Source organism: Cannabis sativa, chromosome 1 (assembly GCF_029168945.1).
Source record: "Cannabis sativa cultivar Pink pepper isolate KNU-18-1 chromosome 1, ASM2916894v1, whole genome shotgun sequence".
Lineage (NCBI taxonomy): Eukaryota > Viridiplantae > Streptophyta > Magnoliopsida > Rosales > Cannabaceae > Cannabis > Cannabis sativa.
In genome coordinates, this window is record NC_083601.1 from 3,219,311 (window position 1) to 3,239,736 (window position 20,426).

Here is a 20,426-nt window from a genome sequence, read left to right on the forward strand (position 1 = left end):
AGAGACAAAAGAGAAACAAAAAAAAGTCAATCATCCCTAAGTGAAAAAAAAAGTCAGCATGAAGAAAAAAAAAAAAAGAATTACTCATTCCTGACTGAAGAAAAAAAAATCAGCATGAAAAAAAAAAGAAAATATAAAGAAAGAAAAGAAAATATATTTTTTTAAAGTTTTAATAAATAAAAAACAATAAAAAAAAAGTTAGGTAGGGAAAGTATAATGTAAAAAATTTCTTGTCAAAGTGTAAATAAAAGTTTGGAGTAAAGTTAGTATTTTGTGTAAATTTCTCTTTCTTATATAGCAAACTGTTGGGAAAAACAATAAACTTCAAGCGCAGCGAAATAACAAAGAAACGAAGTAAATCAATTTACTCAGTTTGGTAAAACTACCAAATCCACAAAGAGAGATATATTTCACTTATCACTTCAAAATTACATATACTCTATCTCAATCTTTCTACCCAAACCTCAATACACCATTTGCTTCTTCCTCACTCTCACCACATAACAAACTCACACACTTCTCTTTTCACAACTCACTATTTTTCTCTCTCCACACACACCCCTCTCTCTCTCACACACAAAACACATATTTATAAAGTTACAAAACTCGGGCACCAAGACAACTTGGAGACCAAGACATTCCAAAGCTTCCTTAAGAAGACTTTTCAAAACTTGGCAACCAAGAGTTTCCTTTTCCCATAATTAATAATTACCCAAAAAGAAATTGCAACTTTACAAATATAGATAAAGAAAGAAAGAAATAAATAATTTGAGTCAAATTCTAACAATCTTCACCTTGACTCAAATTCTCTAAACTCACAACTCAAACCATCAATAAGAGTATATATGCACTGAATTCATACTCTCATTGAACTTCACTTGAGCACTTGTCTTCACATTCTTCAATCTTTCACTAATGTCTTCTTTCTTCAAACAACTTTTAACTGAAATTGAAGTCTTCTCCACCTTGTCACATTCCTTCGCACTAACTAAATGTCTTTTGTGACGTGACTCACCTTCACAACTCCACCTAAAATAGTCTTCCCGACTAATTTATACAAATTTTGCTCTTTCTTACCCTTCACAACTACCAAGCCACCTTTCTTGATAGTTATTTCACCATTTTTTGCGGAATAGACACAACCTCGAGTATCCAAAGCTCCCAAAGAGATTAAGCTCCTCCTTAATGTTGGAACATGTCTCACATCAGTCAGTGTTCTCACAACATCATCAAACATCTTCACCTTAATAGTTCCTATTCCAACAACTTTAGAGCTAGAATCATTACCCATCAAAACAGTCTATCCATCATATGCCTTATAAGTGTCAAAGCACTCCTTATACGGGCACATGTGGAACGAACAACCAGAATTCAGAATCCAAGAGTCAGAAAAGTTTTCATCAGCTATGACAGAGAGAACATCAGAGTCACTTTCAAAGCCTTCACCAGCAACATTTGTGGAATCTGATGTGTCTTTGCATTCTTGATTCCTCATTGCTTCAAGATGCTTAGTCAACTCTTCACAATTTCGCCTAACATGTCCCTTTTTGTGACAATAGTAGCACTCCACTTCTCTCGAAAAATGTGAATGAGCGCGATTGTCTCTTCTGTCATTATATCTTCCTCTTGATGTACTCCTACCACGACTTGATTCTAACCTTGTCACAAGAGCTTGATCAGTACGAGACACACCACTTGGTTGCTTGATACTATTTGTCTCCAAAAGAGCAGTTGACACCTCATCTACAGTTAAAGTAGTCTTTCCAACCAAAAGTGTAGTCACTAATGTCTCCTATGATTTTGGTAATGATGCCAACAAAATAATAGCTTGATCCTCTTCATCAATTTTGACCTCTACACTTAACAATTGAGTTATGCACTTATTAAATCTATTTATATGGTCCCTAACATCTTGTCATTCAACCATTTTGAATTCATATAACTGCTTCTTCAAATATAATCTATTTGTTAGAGATTTTAACATATAAAGTTTTTCTAACTTTTTCCATAACTCAGAAGGACATGTTTCATTCAATACACTATACTTTAATTCAGGAGCCAAACTTAAACGAATAGTGCTTACCGCTTTTGCCTGCAACTCTTCCCAATCTTCATCAGTCATACTCTCAAGTTTCTTTCCCTGCAGTGCCTTTAGGAGCCCTTGTTGTACCAACACATCTTTCACCGTACTCTGCCATAAACTGAAATTATTCTTCCCATCAAAAAGCTCGATCTCAAATTTTGTGGAAGACACCATCTTTGACATTTTTTGTGTTGATCTGAACCTTGGCTCTGATACCACTTGTTGGAAAAAACGATAAAATTCAAGCGCAGCGAAATAACAAAGAAACAAAGCAAAGCAATTTACTCAGTTTGGTAAAACTACCAAACCCACAAAGAGAGATATATTTCACTTATCACTTCAAAATTATATATACTCTCTATCTCAATCTTTCTACCCAAACCCCAATACACCCTTTGCTTCTTCCTCACTCTCACCACATAACAAACTCACACACTTCTCTTTTCACAACTCACTATTTTTCTCTCTCCACACACACCCCTCTCTCTCTCTCTCACACACACAAAATACATATTTATAAAGTTACAAAACTTGGGCACCAAGACAACTTGGAGACCAAGACATTCTAAAGCTTCCTTAAGAAGACTTTTCAAAACTTGGCAACCAAAAGTTTCCTTTTCCCATAATTAATAATTACCCAAAAGAAATTGCAACTTTACAAATATAGATAAATAAAGAAAGAAATAAATAATTTGAGTCAAATTCTAACACAAACTAATTAGAGTCACATAAATCGTAGTTATATATGTTTACTATTACACATTACAAAACTCATACTAAATAAGATGTTTATTGAACTCATTTAATTGGATCACTTATTTAGTCTAATTTAGAATATTAGCTCAAATAAATTATCTTAATTTATAAGTTCACATTAAATTATTAAAATTAGTCCAACAACTATGACACTATTACCCCACTTATTTTTTTTTATTCATTATATTGACTACTTTTTTAGTAAGATTCAATATATGAAAAATACATGATATTTTGTTAAATTATCTATAATTTCCTTTTATTATACGTTTATAAAATAAAAAAAAAAATTGATTTTTGTAAGGAGTGAAAATTGAGTGTTAGAATGAAAAATATGTAATAATCAAATAGCTATAAACATTAAACTATTTTGGGTTTTTTTTTTTTTTTTATTTTTATAATTCAAAACAATTTTTTTTATATATTTTTACGGAATTCTACATCGAAATCCTCATAGCAACTAACGGAGCAACTTAAATCGCAACTAAAATTCACATAGCAACTCACATAAAAATTACTAGAACAACCCAAATCGCAAATTTTAAAAAAAAAATAAAAATAAATATATAAGATAATTTTCCAATTATTTTATGTTTAATATAAAATAGTTTTCATAAATGAATTAGTTCCTATAAATATATATTTGTAATTTTGTGACTGCATAAAATACATAAAGAGAACAAAACAACAAAAAAATATTTTTTGAAACCAAAAAAAAAAAAAAAACTTAAGAGAGAGAAATGACTCATGTGCTATGGTTTATTTGTAATTAAAATGATAAAAAATCCACAAAGAAAAGAAAAGAAAAAAAAAAGACAAAAGAATAGATTTGTCATAAATAGATTTGTGAAGACAAAATAGTCTCCAACTATAACTCCAACATGCCACTTTTATAATAGTAAGATTAATAACAATTTATAAACAAAAATTATGCACTATTATCTGTAATTAATTTTGAATTTATAATAATAAACATGATGTATCCGCTTTAAAATATTTATGTTTTAAATTTAATCTTCATATGATAGTGTGTACCATTAACTAAGGTGGCGTTTGGTAACATTTTTTTAATCAGTTTTCTATTTTTAAAAGTAGAAAAGTAAAAATATTTTTCAAAAACATGTTCTATAAAACTGTTTTTACTTTTCAATTTTATAATTAAAAATTAAATTTAAAAAAAAAATCACTTTCAATATTTTTTTAAACAGTTTTTTTTTTCTTAATCAATATTTTGGATTACGACCAGACCCGGACCCAAATCCCCTCCCTACGGCCCTGGCGTTAAACCCGACTTTTGACTTGAACCCAAATCCGACCCCGGACCTAGACCCGACTTAAATAAAATCAAAAAATAAAAATAAAAATAAACTTTATAGAACACACTTTTATATTCTGTTTTTAAAATTGAAAAAACAAAAGTGGTTAAAGAACGCATTTTTATTTTTCAAAACTAAATTTTTTAAAAACAAAAATTTTACTTTCATTTAGTGATTGAAAAATTAAAAAACAAAAGTATTACCAAATGACACCTAAATTCAAAATTTCATATTAGGAACAACGTTTAGTTGGGAGGGATAAAAATATAATAGGAATGGGAATGAGAATGAGAATAAAGATAAGAATGGAATGGAATAAAATTTAAAAAGTATAAAAAATTGATTAAAAAAATTATTAAATTTTTTCAAATCTTGTATTGGAATGGTCTTTGCTTCTATTTTAAAATAGAATAGTCATTCCACTAAAATGATGGAAAGGCCATTCTATCAAAATAGTAATCCAATAGTTTTAAATGCAACTAAATAAAGAAATGGAATGAAAACAATTTTCTTTCCATTCCATTACATTTTATTACCTCCGACCAAATGCCACTATAGTTTTTAAAATTACTACCTCTCAATCATGAACCAATTATGAAAGTGTATGTATTGTTAGTGAACACCAATACCACATGGTTTATCTTACTTAAAGGCCAATTATTAATACTATACTTTGTTGCCTCTTCGAGAGTTGGCCAGTCTCCATGTTAGAAATCAACTATCAAAGTTGCATATGGTATTCTGGGCCGGCCCTGAAACAAAGTGGACTATAGAAAAAAAAATTATTTTTGGGCTCTTATGTTAGAAAAAATATAGTATTTTTTAAAATTAGTAAAAAAGAATATAATTTTAAAAGGGAAATTTTTTTTGGGCCCCTCGGCTAGGTGGGCCCTAGGCACAGGCCTAGTCCGCCTATGCCCAAGACCGGGCCTGATGGTATCTTATTTAGTTCTTCTTGAAAACAAATTAACTCATAAAAGTAACAGATCACACAACAGTTTAAACCTACTCATAGAGTCTCATCCACATGTATTTTAGTATGAAATTTTATTTTTTGCTTGAAAGAAATAATCTATTTTTATCTCATTAGTCACATTAGCCGGGTGTAAACAAAATTCACTAAAAAAAAAGAAATAAAGACTCGATGTGACTTATTACTTTAAATTTAGATCTATCAAACAAATGTGATTGTAGAGTCAAATAGTCTGTGTACAAGGGATGTCAAACACAATTCGTATGGTCTCTCAATTTAATTTTTTGGTGAAAATTTGTTGTTTATTATTATGTGAGTTGTCTAATGTTTTCTTACTTATTGTTAGGCACTCTGCTAATAGTATTGCTCGTTGTATTGTAAATACATCCGGTTATTATTTAGGATATAATTTGGGAGTGGATGATATCATCTGATTTCCTTTCCGTGGTTCAGAAAGAACTTTTGATTTACTACATTTGATTCAAAAAAAATAAAAATAAATAAATAAACAAACTAACTAGATTCATTAAGATGTTTCTTTTTGGTTCTTCACTCTTCCGGGCCTGACGATCAAAAGTTAAATTGAAAAGAACTTCTTTTTTATATTCATTAATAAAAAAAATACACTTATATTATATTTTATTAAAATATACATATTTTTAATGAGTGGGTTGTCTAATATATCTATACTCTCTATTTAAGTCTAACATATAGATTATATTAACCTATGGGGTCTAATGGGAACATCATCTATAAAAGTATGTATATATTAAAGAATATAAAAATTAAAGTACAAATTATAACAAATAAAATAAAGTGGGTATACAATATAATTTCTGAAAAAATATACAACAAATGAATAAGATTTAGTTAGGACTACCCAAGATAATTGGGGTCTTGGGTCAAAAAAATTTAACTGTGCTTTTTTGAAAGAAAAATCTGTGTGTTTTTTTTTTCTTTTTGGGTATATGTTAGTAAAAATAAAAAATATGATATTTTTGAAAAACTAGTTGTCGTTGTCTTTCTTTGAAGAAAAAAATTTAAATGTAGCAGCATTATTTTTTAAAAATAAATTTGGCCTTTTTGAAGAAATGAATTGTAATTTAAATAGTGGCATATATCTAAAATACAATACTTTTGAAAAATAAATTAGGATAAATACTATAATGGACCCTGTGTTTTGTAAAAGTTACAAATTGGATTGGACCATCTGTTTTGTTAAATAACAAAATAGACCTTGTATTTTCTAAAATTGTACAATAGGACCCTGGAATGACTTTTTATCAAAATAAAACTTAATAATAATCTAATGTAGAGATGTTATGATAAAACTGGTTACATTTTCTGTATTTGTTCGTGTTAAAAATTATTTTAAAGTTGGTTATATTAAAAAAAAACTGTTTAAAATTGAGCTCAGGGTCCTAGTTTTACTTTTTTGAAAAATATAGGGTTCATTTTGTCATTTAACAAAATAGAGGGTCCAATTGATAATTTTTGCAAAATACAAGGTCCAAAATGATATTTACTCAATAGATATACTTTTCTTCTTAAAAACGATTTGAATAACTAGGGTAGGAGGCTTAGGTCAACCGCCCATCTCACTCCACTATTGGACTTACTCTGAGAGGTGTCGCAAACACTTTAAGGGTTTGTTTAGTACACCATATTATGTTGTGTTGTATTGTATTAATATTAGTATTATTTAATATTATATTTAGTATTAATTTTTATTAATAAGTTGTATAAAGTTATAATATACTTTCAATAAATTCGTCCCCAACACTGACTACGGGTCCGAGATCTCGGATATAGTCCTAAACCTGGTTCGAGTCCTTTGTAAATATTATAATACAAACTAATACGGACTATTTATTATATATTAAATAATACAACTTACATTGTATTAAAATTTTTAGTCATGATAATTAATACAATAGATTGCTTTATCTAAATATAGTGTTACTTATTATTTAATACAATACTACTTTTATACGGCCTACCAAACGAGCCCAATTATTTTGTGTCGTTTGCTTGTTAGCTTTTTTAATCTACTCATAACTTTAAAACATAATTTTTACTTGCACTTATAATTTCTCAAAAAGATGACGAAAATTAGAACTCACGATTTTTAGGTTTACAAATTAATAGATCTTCTAATTAAAAAAAAGTTATATTTTTGCATTTCACGAAATGAAAAATACACTTTAATATTTTAAAAAATTAATCTTAAAATAATTTTTTAAATTCTATTACAATATTTTTTTAAGAATTTTTTTCTTACATTATTTTGTGTTAATTTTAATTTTATTTTTTTATATATATTTTAAATCATTTATATCTTTTTTTTTCTAATAAAATTTAATAGAATTATTTTATTTTATTTTTTTGTTATAATATTTAAAATATCATTAATTTTTATTTAATAGATATACTTTTTAGGAAGATATATGAGTTGGAAGAAAAAAAAATAAAAAAGAAATTAATATATATATTTTATGTAAAATTTGTTATAAAATAATATAAAGTAGATGAGAAGAAAGAAGAAGAAGATGAAGAGAGAAAGAGAAAGTGAATGAGAATTTTTGAATTGTTTATTCCAATGGGGTGAACCCCTATTTATACAAATACAAGAGTGAAATATTAAGAAACTAAGAAAAAGGGAAACTAAGAAAAAGAGGAATATTGATTACAATTAATGGTAATAAAAGATTTGGACATCCACATAATTATTAATATTTATAACACTCCTCCTTGGATGTCCATAATAACTGTCTTATTAAAAATCTTGCTGAAAACTTGATCAAAGGAAAAAGAGTATAGTGTAAACTAACTCCCCCTCATTTAGGCATCTGTGGAAATCTTCTAATCGACGAATTTCGATCTTATCTGCCATCTTCTCAAATGTTAATGTTGGTAATAACTTTGTGAATAAGTTTACAAGATTGACACTTGATTAAATATGTTGAACACCAATATGTATTTTCTTGAAGCGTATAAAGAAGAATTTCGTGAAATGTGTTCTAACTCTATCTCCTTCAATGTACCTCCTTTTAGTTGAGCGATGCAAGCAATATTATCCATAGAGAATTGCTTGGGTTGATACTTCTTTATTGAGTGCAATCTATATGTTTCCCGAATATGCTATGTCAATGATCTCACTCACACACATTTTCTACTTGCTTCATAAAATGCAAGTATGTTAACATGATTTACAGTTGCCTCGTTAAAAACCTTGTCAGAAAAACCCAGTGGGACAAAATCTGAGCTAGGGAAAAAGAGTACAATATATATTTCATATTCATAACTATTTGTAAGTTGCCTCGTTAAAAACCTTGCCAGGAAAACCCATTGGGACAAAACCTGAACTAAGGAAAAAAGAGTGCAACATGAATATGTCTCCCCCTCATGCACATATGATCCATAATTCTTTTGGTGATAATATATCTCATAAGATTATTGTAATCACTTTTAAAATATCACCATATATAATCTTTGATCATATATTTTCTATAACTCTTCCAGAGTATGTATGAGGGGTTCGTGGAACATTAATATTTATCCAACTAATTGTATCATTCATGTGTATATACAATCTTGTTCATACTAAAATTTAACATTTCAAGTAGATATGAACATAACACATTAATGATAATATAAATTTCATTTGTGACAATGATGGTACTCCAATACCATATATTTGTTCCATCTTGTTGTATGATCTTAATTTTCATATCAAATGATCATATATCTATAATTCTTAATACATATGAAGTACTTCAGGACTTCAATACTAATGAACAAACTTTATACATTTAATATTTCTCGATATACAAAAGAAATAAAAGTTTGTTCTTCAATTAATCAAAAACTCTTCAAGAGTCTATCACAACGTATAATTTACGTATTTATATTGCATAGACAACCATAAGTATTTTTCAAATAATAATTTACTTACATGTCTTTATTTCATACAAAGATCTTTGTCATATAGTGCGCGCGACTTAGAATTTATATCACTTAAGACATGTATTAAATTCTTTTAGAATTTTTAGATAAGGCTTATTTCAAATTCTCACTATATTAGGAGCTCCAAATGAATAATCTTTTGTTGCAACATTTATGTGACGCTTATAAATCCTCATAAAATATATTCCAGGCTATAATCAAATCATGATTATATTTTCTCAATATTTAAGCCTTACTTCAATCAATCTCATGTCTATGCAAACTTTGTACAACAATTCATTATGTACAAATACATATATGCAAATTTCTCATTAGAAATATTTATTTGCACACCCTACAGGTCTTACTTCACTTTATGTGAGTAAATTTGCCTGGATTGCGTCATAATATTTTGGCCAAAAATCAAAATGTATGTCGATAATTCTCGACAAATCTAATACAATGATCCTTGCTATCTCATGTTAGTTTATTGCATATGCACACATTCAATATTTATTGTCGACAAAAATTTCAATAAATGATAATTTCCTCCCATATTGACATAACTTATAGAGATCTCTTTAAATTACATATTTTCAAATATGTTTATCATTTATAGGTACCTATAACGAATCACTTCAGGGATTCAATTATGATGAAATGTGTTATGTCTAACTTCTCTTGGGAGTCTCTTCGAGTACCGTTTTCATCACGGTTATCATTTTAATACTTTATAACATTAAGGTATCTCCATGAGTACCTCTAGATTTAACAACTTCAGGGCAAATCAAATGAACATTTACTAATAATTTCTATATTGTTCATTTACGCTTCAAAGAAGCTTTCAACTCATTCTATCTCAACTTTGAGTAATATTGATTTGCAGTTGGTATATATCATTTTGAACTATATCGTTCTTATATACTTTGTGCAAGGATCATTTTTCAAAAATTATCATCGATCCCAACTGCTTCTCTCCCCCTGATCGAGAGAATTTTTAAAAATTGTGATATCTAATAATATTAATATACCTGTAGGAATTTCAATATATCACAATGAATCAATATTTATTTAAACTCATATATACTATATGACATTGAACTTCAGGTTCAATAAACTTCAGTTTCAAGTTCAATCCTTATGAACTTAATTCATTTCTAAGAATGAGTCATACGTGTATAATTAGAAATACATAAATTTACACATTTTGTAAATGCATGATCATATAATCTTATCACATCGATAAGAAACTATGCAATAAAAATCTAACAATGGCTCAAGATTGTTAAAAAAATATAATTTAAATATTTTCTATGTGCAAATATATGCACATTCTTCTTTTGAGCCTTATAAATTAACAATGAGAAGAATCTTCTGGTTCTTCAATAAAATTTAGTCAAATTCTTTGACAATTTATTGCATATGATTGATCATGTCAAAAAATTCAATTCATGAACTTCAGGTTCACTATAATTTGTATTTCAATGAAACTTTTAAAAGGTAATGTAAATTCATTACAACATAATCATTACAAGTTTCATTTTTATATACACGAATAATATAATCATATTATTCTCCAAAACATATACACTCTTCAGGAATCACTATCATCAATTCAATGAGGTGTATAATTTAAAAGATACATGACAACTTCATCATGTTATTGTAATGGTCAAATAGATATAACCATAATATATCATTCATTTTTCCTGATATCTTTTTAACAAGTCGTCTAATTTATTAATAGACTATTCATCAGTCTAATTATCATGACTTGATATATTATATATTTAAATGTACAACAAGTACATATAATAAGTTATTTATTATCACTTTCATAACTAGATAAAAGTTACACATCTAGGTACATACAAAGACATTTTAATACTTAAAGTAGCAATTGTATGTAAGACTTCTTCAGGAAGCTTTTCAACTAATCATTTTGTGATTCTTTATCACTTTGATTATATTGGATCACTAACAAATATTAGTAAATTATATATCCACTTTTGGGAATATGCAAACTGAATTATATGGTAACTATATATTTACATATCATGTACCAACAATAGTTTGAAACTATTGATTTCAAGAAATAATAAAATATGTATATATATTAATTTGCTTCTGGCATTACCAATATATGTGAAATCTATATTCTTTGAAATAGAATTTCATGACTATTCATTCTCTTTAGGGAATGACATTTAAATATTCTAAATGTATAATAAATTTGTACAATTCACATTCTATTCAGTAATCAAATATACTTTTATCTTGATTATAAGTGTGTCTGTACTACAGGTACGCGACTACTATTATTCAATTCCACACATGATATATAGATTTCATGCACTTTGATTGTGTGTGGTATCTCATCTTTTGGTTGTTTCTAATTTCTTCTGGAAATATTTGAGTAGCAAATAATGCCATTGATTATTTAAAATCATTACATTCACTTCGGGGAATGACGTTGAACAAGTAGAACATTATTATAAATTTCTTAAAAATTTATTACTTGTTCATATATAAAAAGAAATTACTCAACAATTTCTTTAACAATATTTCAAAGAATATATGAATACAATTTTTGCATAATCTCCAAGATGTATGCAAAATTTGATCTTTAATATATGTCACATGCAATAATTTCCAACATTGCAAGTAATAACAATGTATAGTAACATGACTAATACAAACAATCTTTAAAAGTAGTTGAATTCAATTCGTATCATTCTCTCAAGAGGAATGGATGAACAATAAATACATGTCTCATGTATTTAAATAACATTAGTCATGCTCACTGTTATTCTTATACTTTGATGTTTCAATGTAATTTTCTTAACATTCTTTTTAGGTATTCAAAACCCTCTATAAAATTGCATCAATAATAATCATTTTTAATGATTCTTTAGTTGTATTCACATAAATACAATCATTTTTTTTTTGACAAATATAAAACATTTACTTCAGGAAATGTTTGTCAAAATCTATATTGATATTAGATTACTTTTCATTGTCCTCAAAGAATACAAGAACATATATATAAATATGTATTCATCTCTTTCATTATATATCCATCAACTATATAATGAATATTACGTTTGCATAATCTTCAGGATATATGCAAGATTTTATTGAGGACGCATAATCATCAAGATATATGCAATATTTTATCGAGGATGCATAATCTTCAGGATATATGCAATTTTTTATCGATGATGCATAATCTTCAGGATATATGCAATATTTTATCGATGATGCATAATCTTTAGGATATATGCAATATTTTATCGATGATACATAATCTTCTGGATATATGTATAATTTATATAGATTTTCTCTATCATATCATAGACACGCATATATTGTAAATATTATGAATGATAAGAACATAATATATACATATATGAAATCAATAATAAATATATAAAAATATATACATACATATATAATATATAGATATATAGATAAAAATAAAAAAAAGAAACCAAATGATTCTGAAATCGTTTTACGATGAGTATATATATAAATATATATTTAGCGTATTTTGACTTTGAAACAATTCAAGAACTTTAACAAGATACTTACATCGACTTAGGCGTGAGACTCACGTCGTTTCGCATAATTGATAACGCGTTATAAAATAATATAAAATAATATAAAGTAGGATGGTAAGAAAGAAGAAGATGAAGAGAGAAAGAGAAAGTGAATGAGAATTTTTGAATTGTTTATTCCAATGGGGTGAACCCCTATTTATACAAATACAAGAGTGAAATATTAAGAAACTAAGAAAAAGGGAAACTAAGAAAAAGAGGAATATTGATTACAATTAATGGTAATAAAAGATTTGGACATCCACATAATTATTAATATTTATAACAAAATTAAGATTATTAAAATAGAATGCACTAATAAATTTTTAGGGTATAAATAAAATATTTCTTTCAAAAATGATATTTTATTTCTTATCCAGTTACTCTTGATAATTTTTTTTTATTCTAAAAGCTAAAAACAACATAAAATGAACTTACGATCGAGAAACAGGACGGCCATAAAGTAAACTGAGCTGATAAGATACTATTCAGGAAATACTTCAAGAAAACTTAATTTATGTTTTGATATTGTATTTTCTCTTATATATACGTAAAAAGATAACAAATAAAAGTTTTATGTATGTAGTTGTGTTGTGTGTGTTCTTTAATTTAAAAAGAAAGTCTATCTTCTATTATTGGATATTGTATTCCCATAATAATACGTACCGTATATAATAATTTTAGAGATTAATTTAATTATTATTGTGTCGTGTGGCTTTAGCATTACAAGTTACAATACAACCACCCAAATTTGTGACTTATATCCAATTTATACATTTGTGATGCTTACAGGGCCACGTCTTCTATGTACATTCACACTTCTCTCTAATTGTGTTAAATATTTATGTCTCATGATTCTCATGACCCAATATATCCAAAAGTAATAATAGTAAAAAATTACATATACATTTATGTATTTTTCAAATAAAAAAGGTGAATGATTAAGCCTCCTACCGGCTTCAGGAAGGAATGGTATGTAGGGCAGTTCCTCTCATTGATTGAGCTAATAAAAAAATGTTATAATTTTATATTATATGATTTCTCAACTTAAATTATAAACTAAATTGACATGTTTCTTCCGAGAAATATGATATATTTTTAATATTAATTTCCTGTTCAAGTTTTCTTTTAATTGAGAAATACTATAATATTTCTTTGCATATAAAAAAAAATTATTAACACCCAAAAATTTTTCAAAGACATTTTATTTTAATAATTTTTATTTTAATTATATAAAATTTATATTTTTAATTGTACTAAGTATTTTTAACTTTTTTCTTCTAATTCATATTCTGAAAAAATATATTTATTAAACAAAATTAAATTATATTTTAAATATTATGATAAAAAAAATAAAATAAAAAATTATATGAAATTTTCTTAGAAAAAAATAAAAATATATATATAAATGAGTTAAAAAAATTATGAAAATAAAATAAAAAAGTATTGAAATTAACATAAGATAATGTGAGGAAAAAAATTTAAAAAAATATTAAGAGTAATTTTTAAAAATGATTTAAGTTTATATTTTTTTTAATAATGTGTTGTATTTATAACTTTATGTAGTCCAAATAAAACTTCAAAAAAAAAAAAATACTATGAAAAATTAATTTAAAAATAATATATTATAACTTAAACTATATTAAATATAACTTTTGAGTCACAATTTAATTTTTTTTTAACTAAAGGTGACATTTATTATGAAACAATAAATCCAAATTTTTAATAATAATTATTGAAATGTAATATAAGATATAAAATATAAAATTTATATTAACTACTTATAAAAATAAGTTTAAAATTAATTATAAAGACATATTTTTTTGAACAAAATTATAAATACATCTTAAAATAAATAAATAAAAGACAAAATAATACAAATATATTATAAACTATAAACGTGAATACAAAATTTTATATATTTAATTAAACATTTCATACAAACTCAACTTTTTATGGCTTAAACCTTATTATATTTTATATTCCAAGTTGATGATCATTTAACCAAATAAAGAAAGTACCAATTGGGTTGTGAAAGTTGAAATGTATTATGACAAATTTTTCACTATACTAAGCCATACAGAATATTGAAAAAGAGATGAGCTATAAATGGCAAAAAGGACAAATCCAAAAATTCTTATTAAATCCCATAACCTTTTAATATATGGCAGGCTGCGATAAGTGATGATCTAAATTAATTAATTTTTTATTATATATATTTTGTGATAAGATTTTCATTATATTATTTATTCAGAGTTACATATTGGCATTAATCATGTACCTGCAACACCACTGTATCTGGTGACTATAAATCTCTATAATTCTAACTTCTTAAATATATCCAAATTCTTCCTAAGTTTGTTCCTTAAAAAAAAAATTGTTCCTAAGTTTCTTGTTTAAGTCTAATTAATCCTAATTATTTATTAAATAAAGGACATGTTCTACTAATTTTTTATACTGACAGTAAATATTGATATTTAAGTTTTTCTTTTTTATTCTTTGACTAAACTCAGAGAAAGAATGCTCATACATGATTAGACAAAGCCCGGACAATATATTTTTATAATATATATTTATATCCGAAAAGTTATAACCAAAGGACAATTATTGTTTTTTTTTTACATGGTAAAATAATAAAATTTATATTTTCTTTCTATATATAAGGACCAATAATTCGTACGAGACCATTCAGTGACTAAAAAAAAGCCCCATGGAGTCCATTAATCCCTCTCACACAGCCACCAACGACATCGAAGAAGTAAACGACGACTACACTCCTTTGCAGAGCCATGCCGGCGCCGGGAACGGCGACACTCCGCCCAATCACGGGAGATCTATAAAGGGGTTCGCCGTGATAGTTGGGTCAATAGTTTTTCTGGTGTCGTTGGTGGCATTAATTAACATTGATAACCAAACAGGAACGTTACAGCAAGAATCCAGCTCAGCTACAACAAGAACAACAGTGGAAGAGGCCCAAAACGACAAGTCGTTTAATAGGAGCCGTGAGATTGAGATGTCGTTTTGGATGCCTCGAGGTGTGGCAGAAGGTGTTTCAGCTAAATCAAATCCGAACCCTTCTCTTTCCGACTTGGAATTATCTTACAACTGGACAAACGCTATGTTTTCTTGGCAGAGAACGGCCTTCCATTTTCAACCGGAGAAGAATTGGATGAATGGTAAGTAGTAAGTACAACCATGTCCAGCCTTTAATTTCATTAATTATTAATTAATTCATTGTTGACTTTACTAGATTTCTTCACCACTCTAAATCAATGTTTAAAATTATTTATAATCTTCACTTCTTATTAGTTTTATTTTTCCCTTAATATTTGTTACGTTTTGCCTTTCTTTTAATTAATTAGTTTTAAGGTAAATATAATATTGTACTCATCATTGGCTTATGTTTTTGTTTTGTTGGTTATGGCAAATTATTACAATGATCATCTGGCTGGCTTTGCTTCATCATCAGATCCCAATGGTAAGTATATTCTTAATTTCTTACAAGAAAACGACTTCCTTTTGTTTAGGCTAATTATTATTTATAGCGCTTAATTACTGTTTCCTTTTTCTTATAAGCAAGTCATAAATAAAAGTATATATATATCCCAATTAATGAAACAATTTACGATAAGTTATTAATGTTAACATATTGGTAAGTATAAAAGAGAGAAATCTTCGGCCTGTTCTTTATTTTAAAATACCTTTTGAAATATGATATTGGTTGGCACGTTTTATAAATTCGTTCTGCGTTGTATGCCATACATTTACAAATATTTGGAATTATATATTATTGTTGATTAGCCTAATGCATAGACATAATTTATTGTGTTTTGGTTTATTTTACTAAAGAAAAGAAAAAATGTACGTATAAGTTGTCGCTTTATGAGTTGTGGACCAATCAATAGAGTTCTCTAGCATGAAAATTGGATAATCATAGAGCCCAATCATGGTTTTATTTTCCTGGAAGCTAATGTGTTTTGGTCTTATGGCTGTGGACCCACACTCTGACGATGAATTATAATGCATGTGGCTCTCCTAAATTGTAATATCCACAAACTGCTCATTTTTAGTCTAAACTGTCACGTGATACCCGTTACCATATCCCACGTGACATATCATTTTTTTTTTTTCTAACCTTTCTCAACTTCCACCTACCCAAAATTTTGGTGGTTAGGTTGGATAATGAGGATTTATGTGCTCTTTAATTTGTTTCACGTGATTTGTTTTAATTAGTGAACAAACTCTAATCTTTCTAATTTGACGAGTAAATGTGATGTTACATACTTTTGGGTGACATGTAATTAAATAGAAATAGCTGTATTTGTATAAATCTGAAAATGTCTCATTCGGAGGACGAATATTATATTATTATTATTTTTAGTCGAGAGAAACGTGATTAATAATTTAATTAATTATTAGTAATAATAATTGTGTGTGTACAGGTCCACTGTATTACAAAGGGTGGTATCACCTGTTCTACCAATACAACCCAGAATCGGCAGTGTGGGGGAACATAACATGGGGACACGCAGTATCGAGGGACCTAATTCACTGGCTCTACCTTCCTTTTGCTATGGTCCCGGACCACTGGTACGACGTCAATGGAGTCTGGACTGGTTCAGCCACTTTTCTTCCCGACGGTCAGATCGTTATGCTCTACACTGGATCCACCAACGAATCCGTGCAGGTACAGAATCTCGCCTACCCCGCCGACCTATCTGATCCCCTCCTCCTCAAATGGGTCAAATCCGACAAAAACCCCGTACTGGTCCCCCCACCCGGAATCGGAGTCAAAGATTTTCGTGACCCGACCACCGCTTGGATCGGACCCGATGGGAAATGGAGGCTCACAATGGGTTCAAAAGTCAATACCACTGGGATTTCTCTTATGTACACGACGACTGATTTTATAAGTTATGAGCTGTTGGATCGGTATTTGCATGCGGTTCCGGGTACGGGTATGTGGGAGTGTGTTGATTTTTACCCGGTTTCAATAAACGGTTCGAATGGGTTGGATACATCGGTGAATGGTCCTGGTGTTAAGCACGTGCTGAAAGCTAGTCTTGATGATACGAAAGTGGATCACTACGCGATTGGGACTTACTTTGTGGGGAATGATACTTGGATACCCGATAACCCGAAAGAGGATGTGGGTATCGGGTTGAAGCTGGATTATGGAAGATATTATGCGTCAAAGACGTTTTATGACCAGAATAAGGAGAGAAGGATCCTGTGGGGTTGGATTAATGAAACTGATACTGAAACTGATGATCTGGCAAAAGGATGGGCTTCTGTTCAGGTATTACTAGTCAATTTTGTAGTTTTGTAACTTGTAACTTGTATTTAGTAACTAAGGTTTATTTTATTTTTGGATTTTGTAGACAATTCCAAGAAGTGTGTTGTTTGATGCTAAGACCGGAACCAACTTGCTTCAATGGCCAGTGGAAGAGATTGAGAGCTTGAGACTAAGCAGTAGTGAGTTCACAGATGTAGTGGTTGAGCCCGGCTCCGTTGTGCCACTTGATATAGGCTCCACCACACAGGTACTTCATAAAAATTTATTTTTATGTCTTTTACTAAGAATCTTTTTTAAATGACCATTGTAACAAACAACACACATATAATTCGTACTTTGCAAGTATTACTGTAAATGAAATTTTTGGTATGAAAGAGAATTGCTACATGTACAACATTTTTATTACCCCACCAACTAAATACAATATGTACATTAATTAGTAAAATTATGAAGTAGCAATTAATACAAAAATAGCCAATTAAAAAGTAATAGTCATATTTCTAACCCTCTCATTTACAGTAATACTTGCAAAGTACGAATTATATGTGTGCTGTTTGTTAAAAAAATTATACTTTTAAGAAAATCAATATCAATTCATAAATTCTTTTAAGAAAAAAATAATTTTGTAGACTATATACATTTACGGAGATAATAATTAAAATTACAAAAATAAAAAATTACGAACCGAGGTGAATAAAAGTTATATTAAAATAAGAATTTTTGCACATCCAATAAATGTGAGATATTCACACATAATAATTAATTCGTACTTTGAAAAAAAAAAAAACTCACATAATTCGTGACGAATTATTTTTGAAATAAAATCTCACATGTATTACTATACCTCCCACTCCGTCCTCTTCAAATCTTGAAAACAAAAATGTTATATCTTTATATATATATATATATATATATATGTATAATTTGTTAGAGAATTTGCATAAATATAATTTGTTCATAGAAAATTACTTATCAAAAATAAGCACTTCAAGCACTTATGTATTATATTTAGAATCACATACTTAGAAACTCAAAATTTCTACACTTCATGGTTGTCACTATCTCTTTTTTAGGTACAAATATAATTATAAATGAGTGATTTAGAGGTTGTAATAACTGTTAAAAAGCATCAACAACGTTCAAAAATGCACACACAAAGCTAAGTAACTTGTTACTAAATTACTAGTTTTTTCAATTATTATCAATTACTCTCCAATTTAAATCATTCTCGCTTGATTTTATACCACTTATAAACAGATTAAAATAAATCCTCAATAGCCATATATATTTTCACTACTAGCTAGTGTAATCTGAAACTAGTAGTGGATTTACATCGAAATGATTCTAACTTTCGATGTTCTATATATTAGAGAGAATGCAAGAGTGCATTTAGTGGAGAGTTATGTGGATTTCTTTCTAAAACTAAACAGAGATTATAATATGTACTATATGTAGTTGGACATATTGGCGGAGTTCGAAGTAGATTTATGGGGTTTAGAAGAGGCCGCGGGTCACGCCAATAATGGGTGCGGTGGTGGTTCGGTGGATAGGAGCACATTTGGACCATTTGGTGTTCTAGTTCTTGCCAACGACGCACTTTCAGAACTAACTCCCATCTACTTTCACCCTAGTACCAAGACCAACACTTATTTCTGCGCTGATGAAACAAGGTTTAAATTCTATTAATTTTATTATTATTTATGGTAACTCACGCATTTTCATTTAATTATTAATGTATGTATGTATGTATAGGTCATCCAAGGCAAATGGTGTTTTTAAACAAGTTTACGGAAGCGAAGTTCCTGTTCTCGACGGTGAAAAATTATCTATGAGAGTCTTGGTAAATGCAAAATAATTAATTAATATTGATGATGATCATCACTTAATTTGAATTCAAAATGAATAAGCATAATTAATTAATAACGTGATGCGTAATTTTGTTTAAAATTATATATAGGTTGATCATTCAATTGTGGAGAGCTTTGGACAAGGAGGAAGGAGAGTTATAACATCAAGGATTTATCCGACCGAAGCCATCTACGGCGCAGCCAGGCTGTTTTTGTTCAACAACGCCACCGGAGTCACACTCAAGGCCACCCTTAAGATTTGGCAACTCAACTCGGCTTTTCTTCACCCTTTTTCATTGAACCAAACTCATAACCACCAATCAAAATCAACTATATAAAACTATCTTACCTAATATATAAAATGTCTATTTAACTTTTTTTGTTGTGCACTTAACAGAATATTATGTCTTTTAACAGAATATACCAATTAAAAAGTTAATTTTAATAGATGCCATTTCTATTTACAAGTAAAGTCACACCCGTTCCATTTACAAATAAATTATTATTCACATATGGACACAACCATTCGCAAGGCATGGTTATCAATAACATTCAACTAAATGAAACAAATAAATAATCATCTCTGCACATTTAATTTAAAAAAATCTCCTGAA

General features: G+C 28.3%; 1 protein-coding gene across 2 annotated transcripts; it reads left to right on the plus strand.

The window, feature by feature from the left end:
- Positions 1-15,280: 15,280 nt before the first annotated feature.
- Positions 15,281-20,214, plus strand: LOC115705586 (acid beta-fructofuranosidase 1, vacuolar-like). Of its 2 annotated transcripts, XM_030632959.2 has the most exons (7): positions 15,281-15,845; positions 16,139-16,147; positions 17,112-17,968; positions 18,051-18,212; positions 19,421-19,635; positions 19,718-19,805; positions 19,923-20,214. In XM_030632959.2, the coding sequence occupies exons 1-7, from the start codon at positions 15,380-15,382 to the stop codon at positions 20,148-20,150; spliced, it is 2,025 nt and encodes a 674-aa protein (XP_030488819.2). In that variant the 5' UTR covers positions 15,281-15,379; the 3' UTR covers positions 20,151-20,214. The 2 variants fall into 2 exon arrangements, with proteins under 2 accessions (XP_030488819.2, XP_060958641.1); XM_061102658.1 differs by lacking the exon at positions 16,139-16,147.
- The last annotated feature ends 212 nt before the right edge of the window (positions 20,215-20,426 follow it).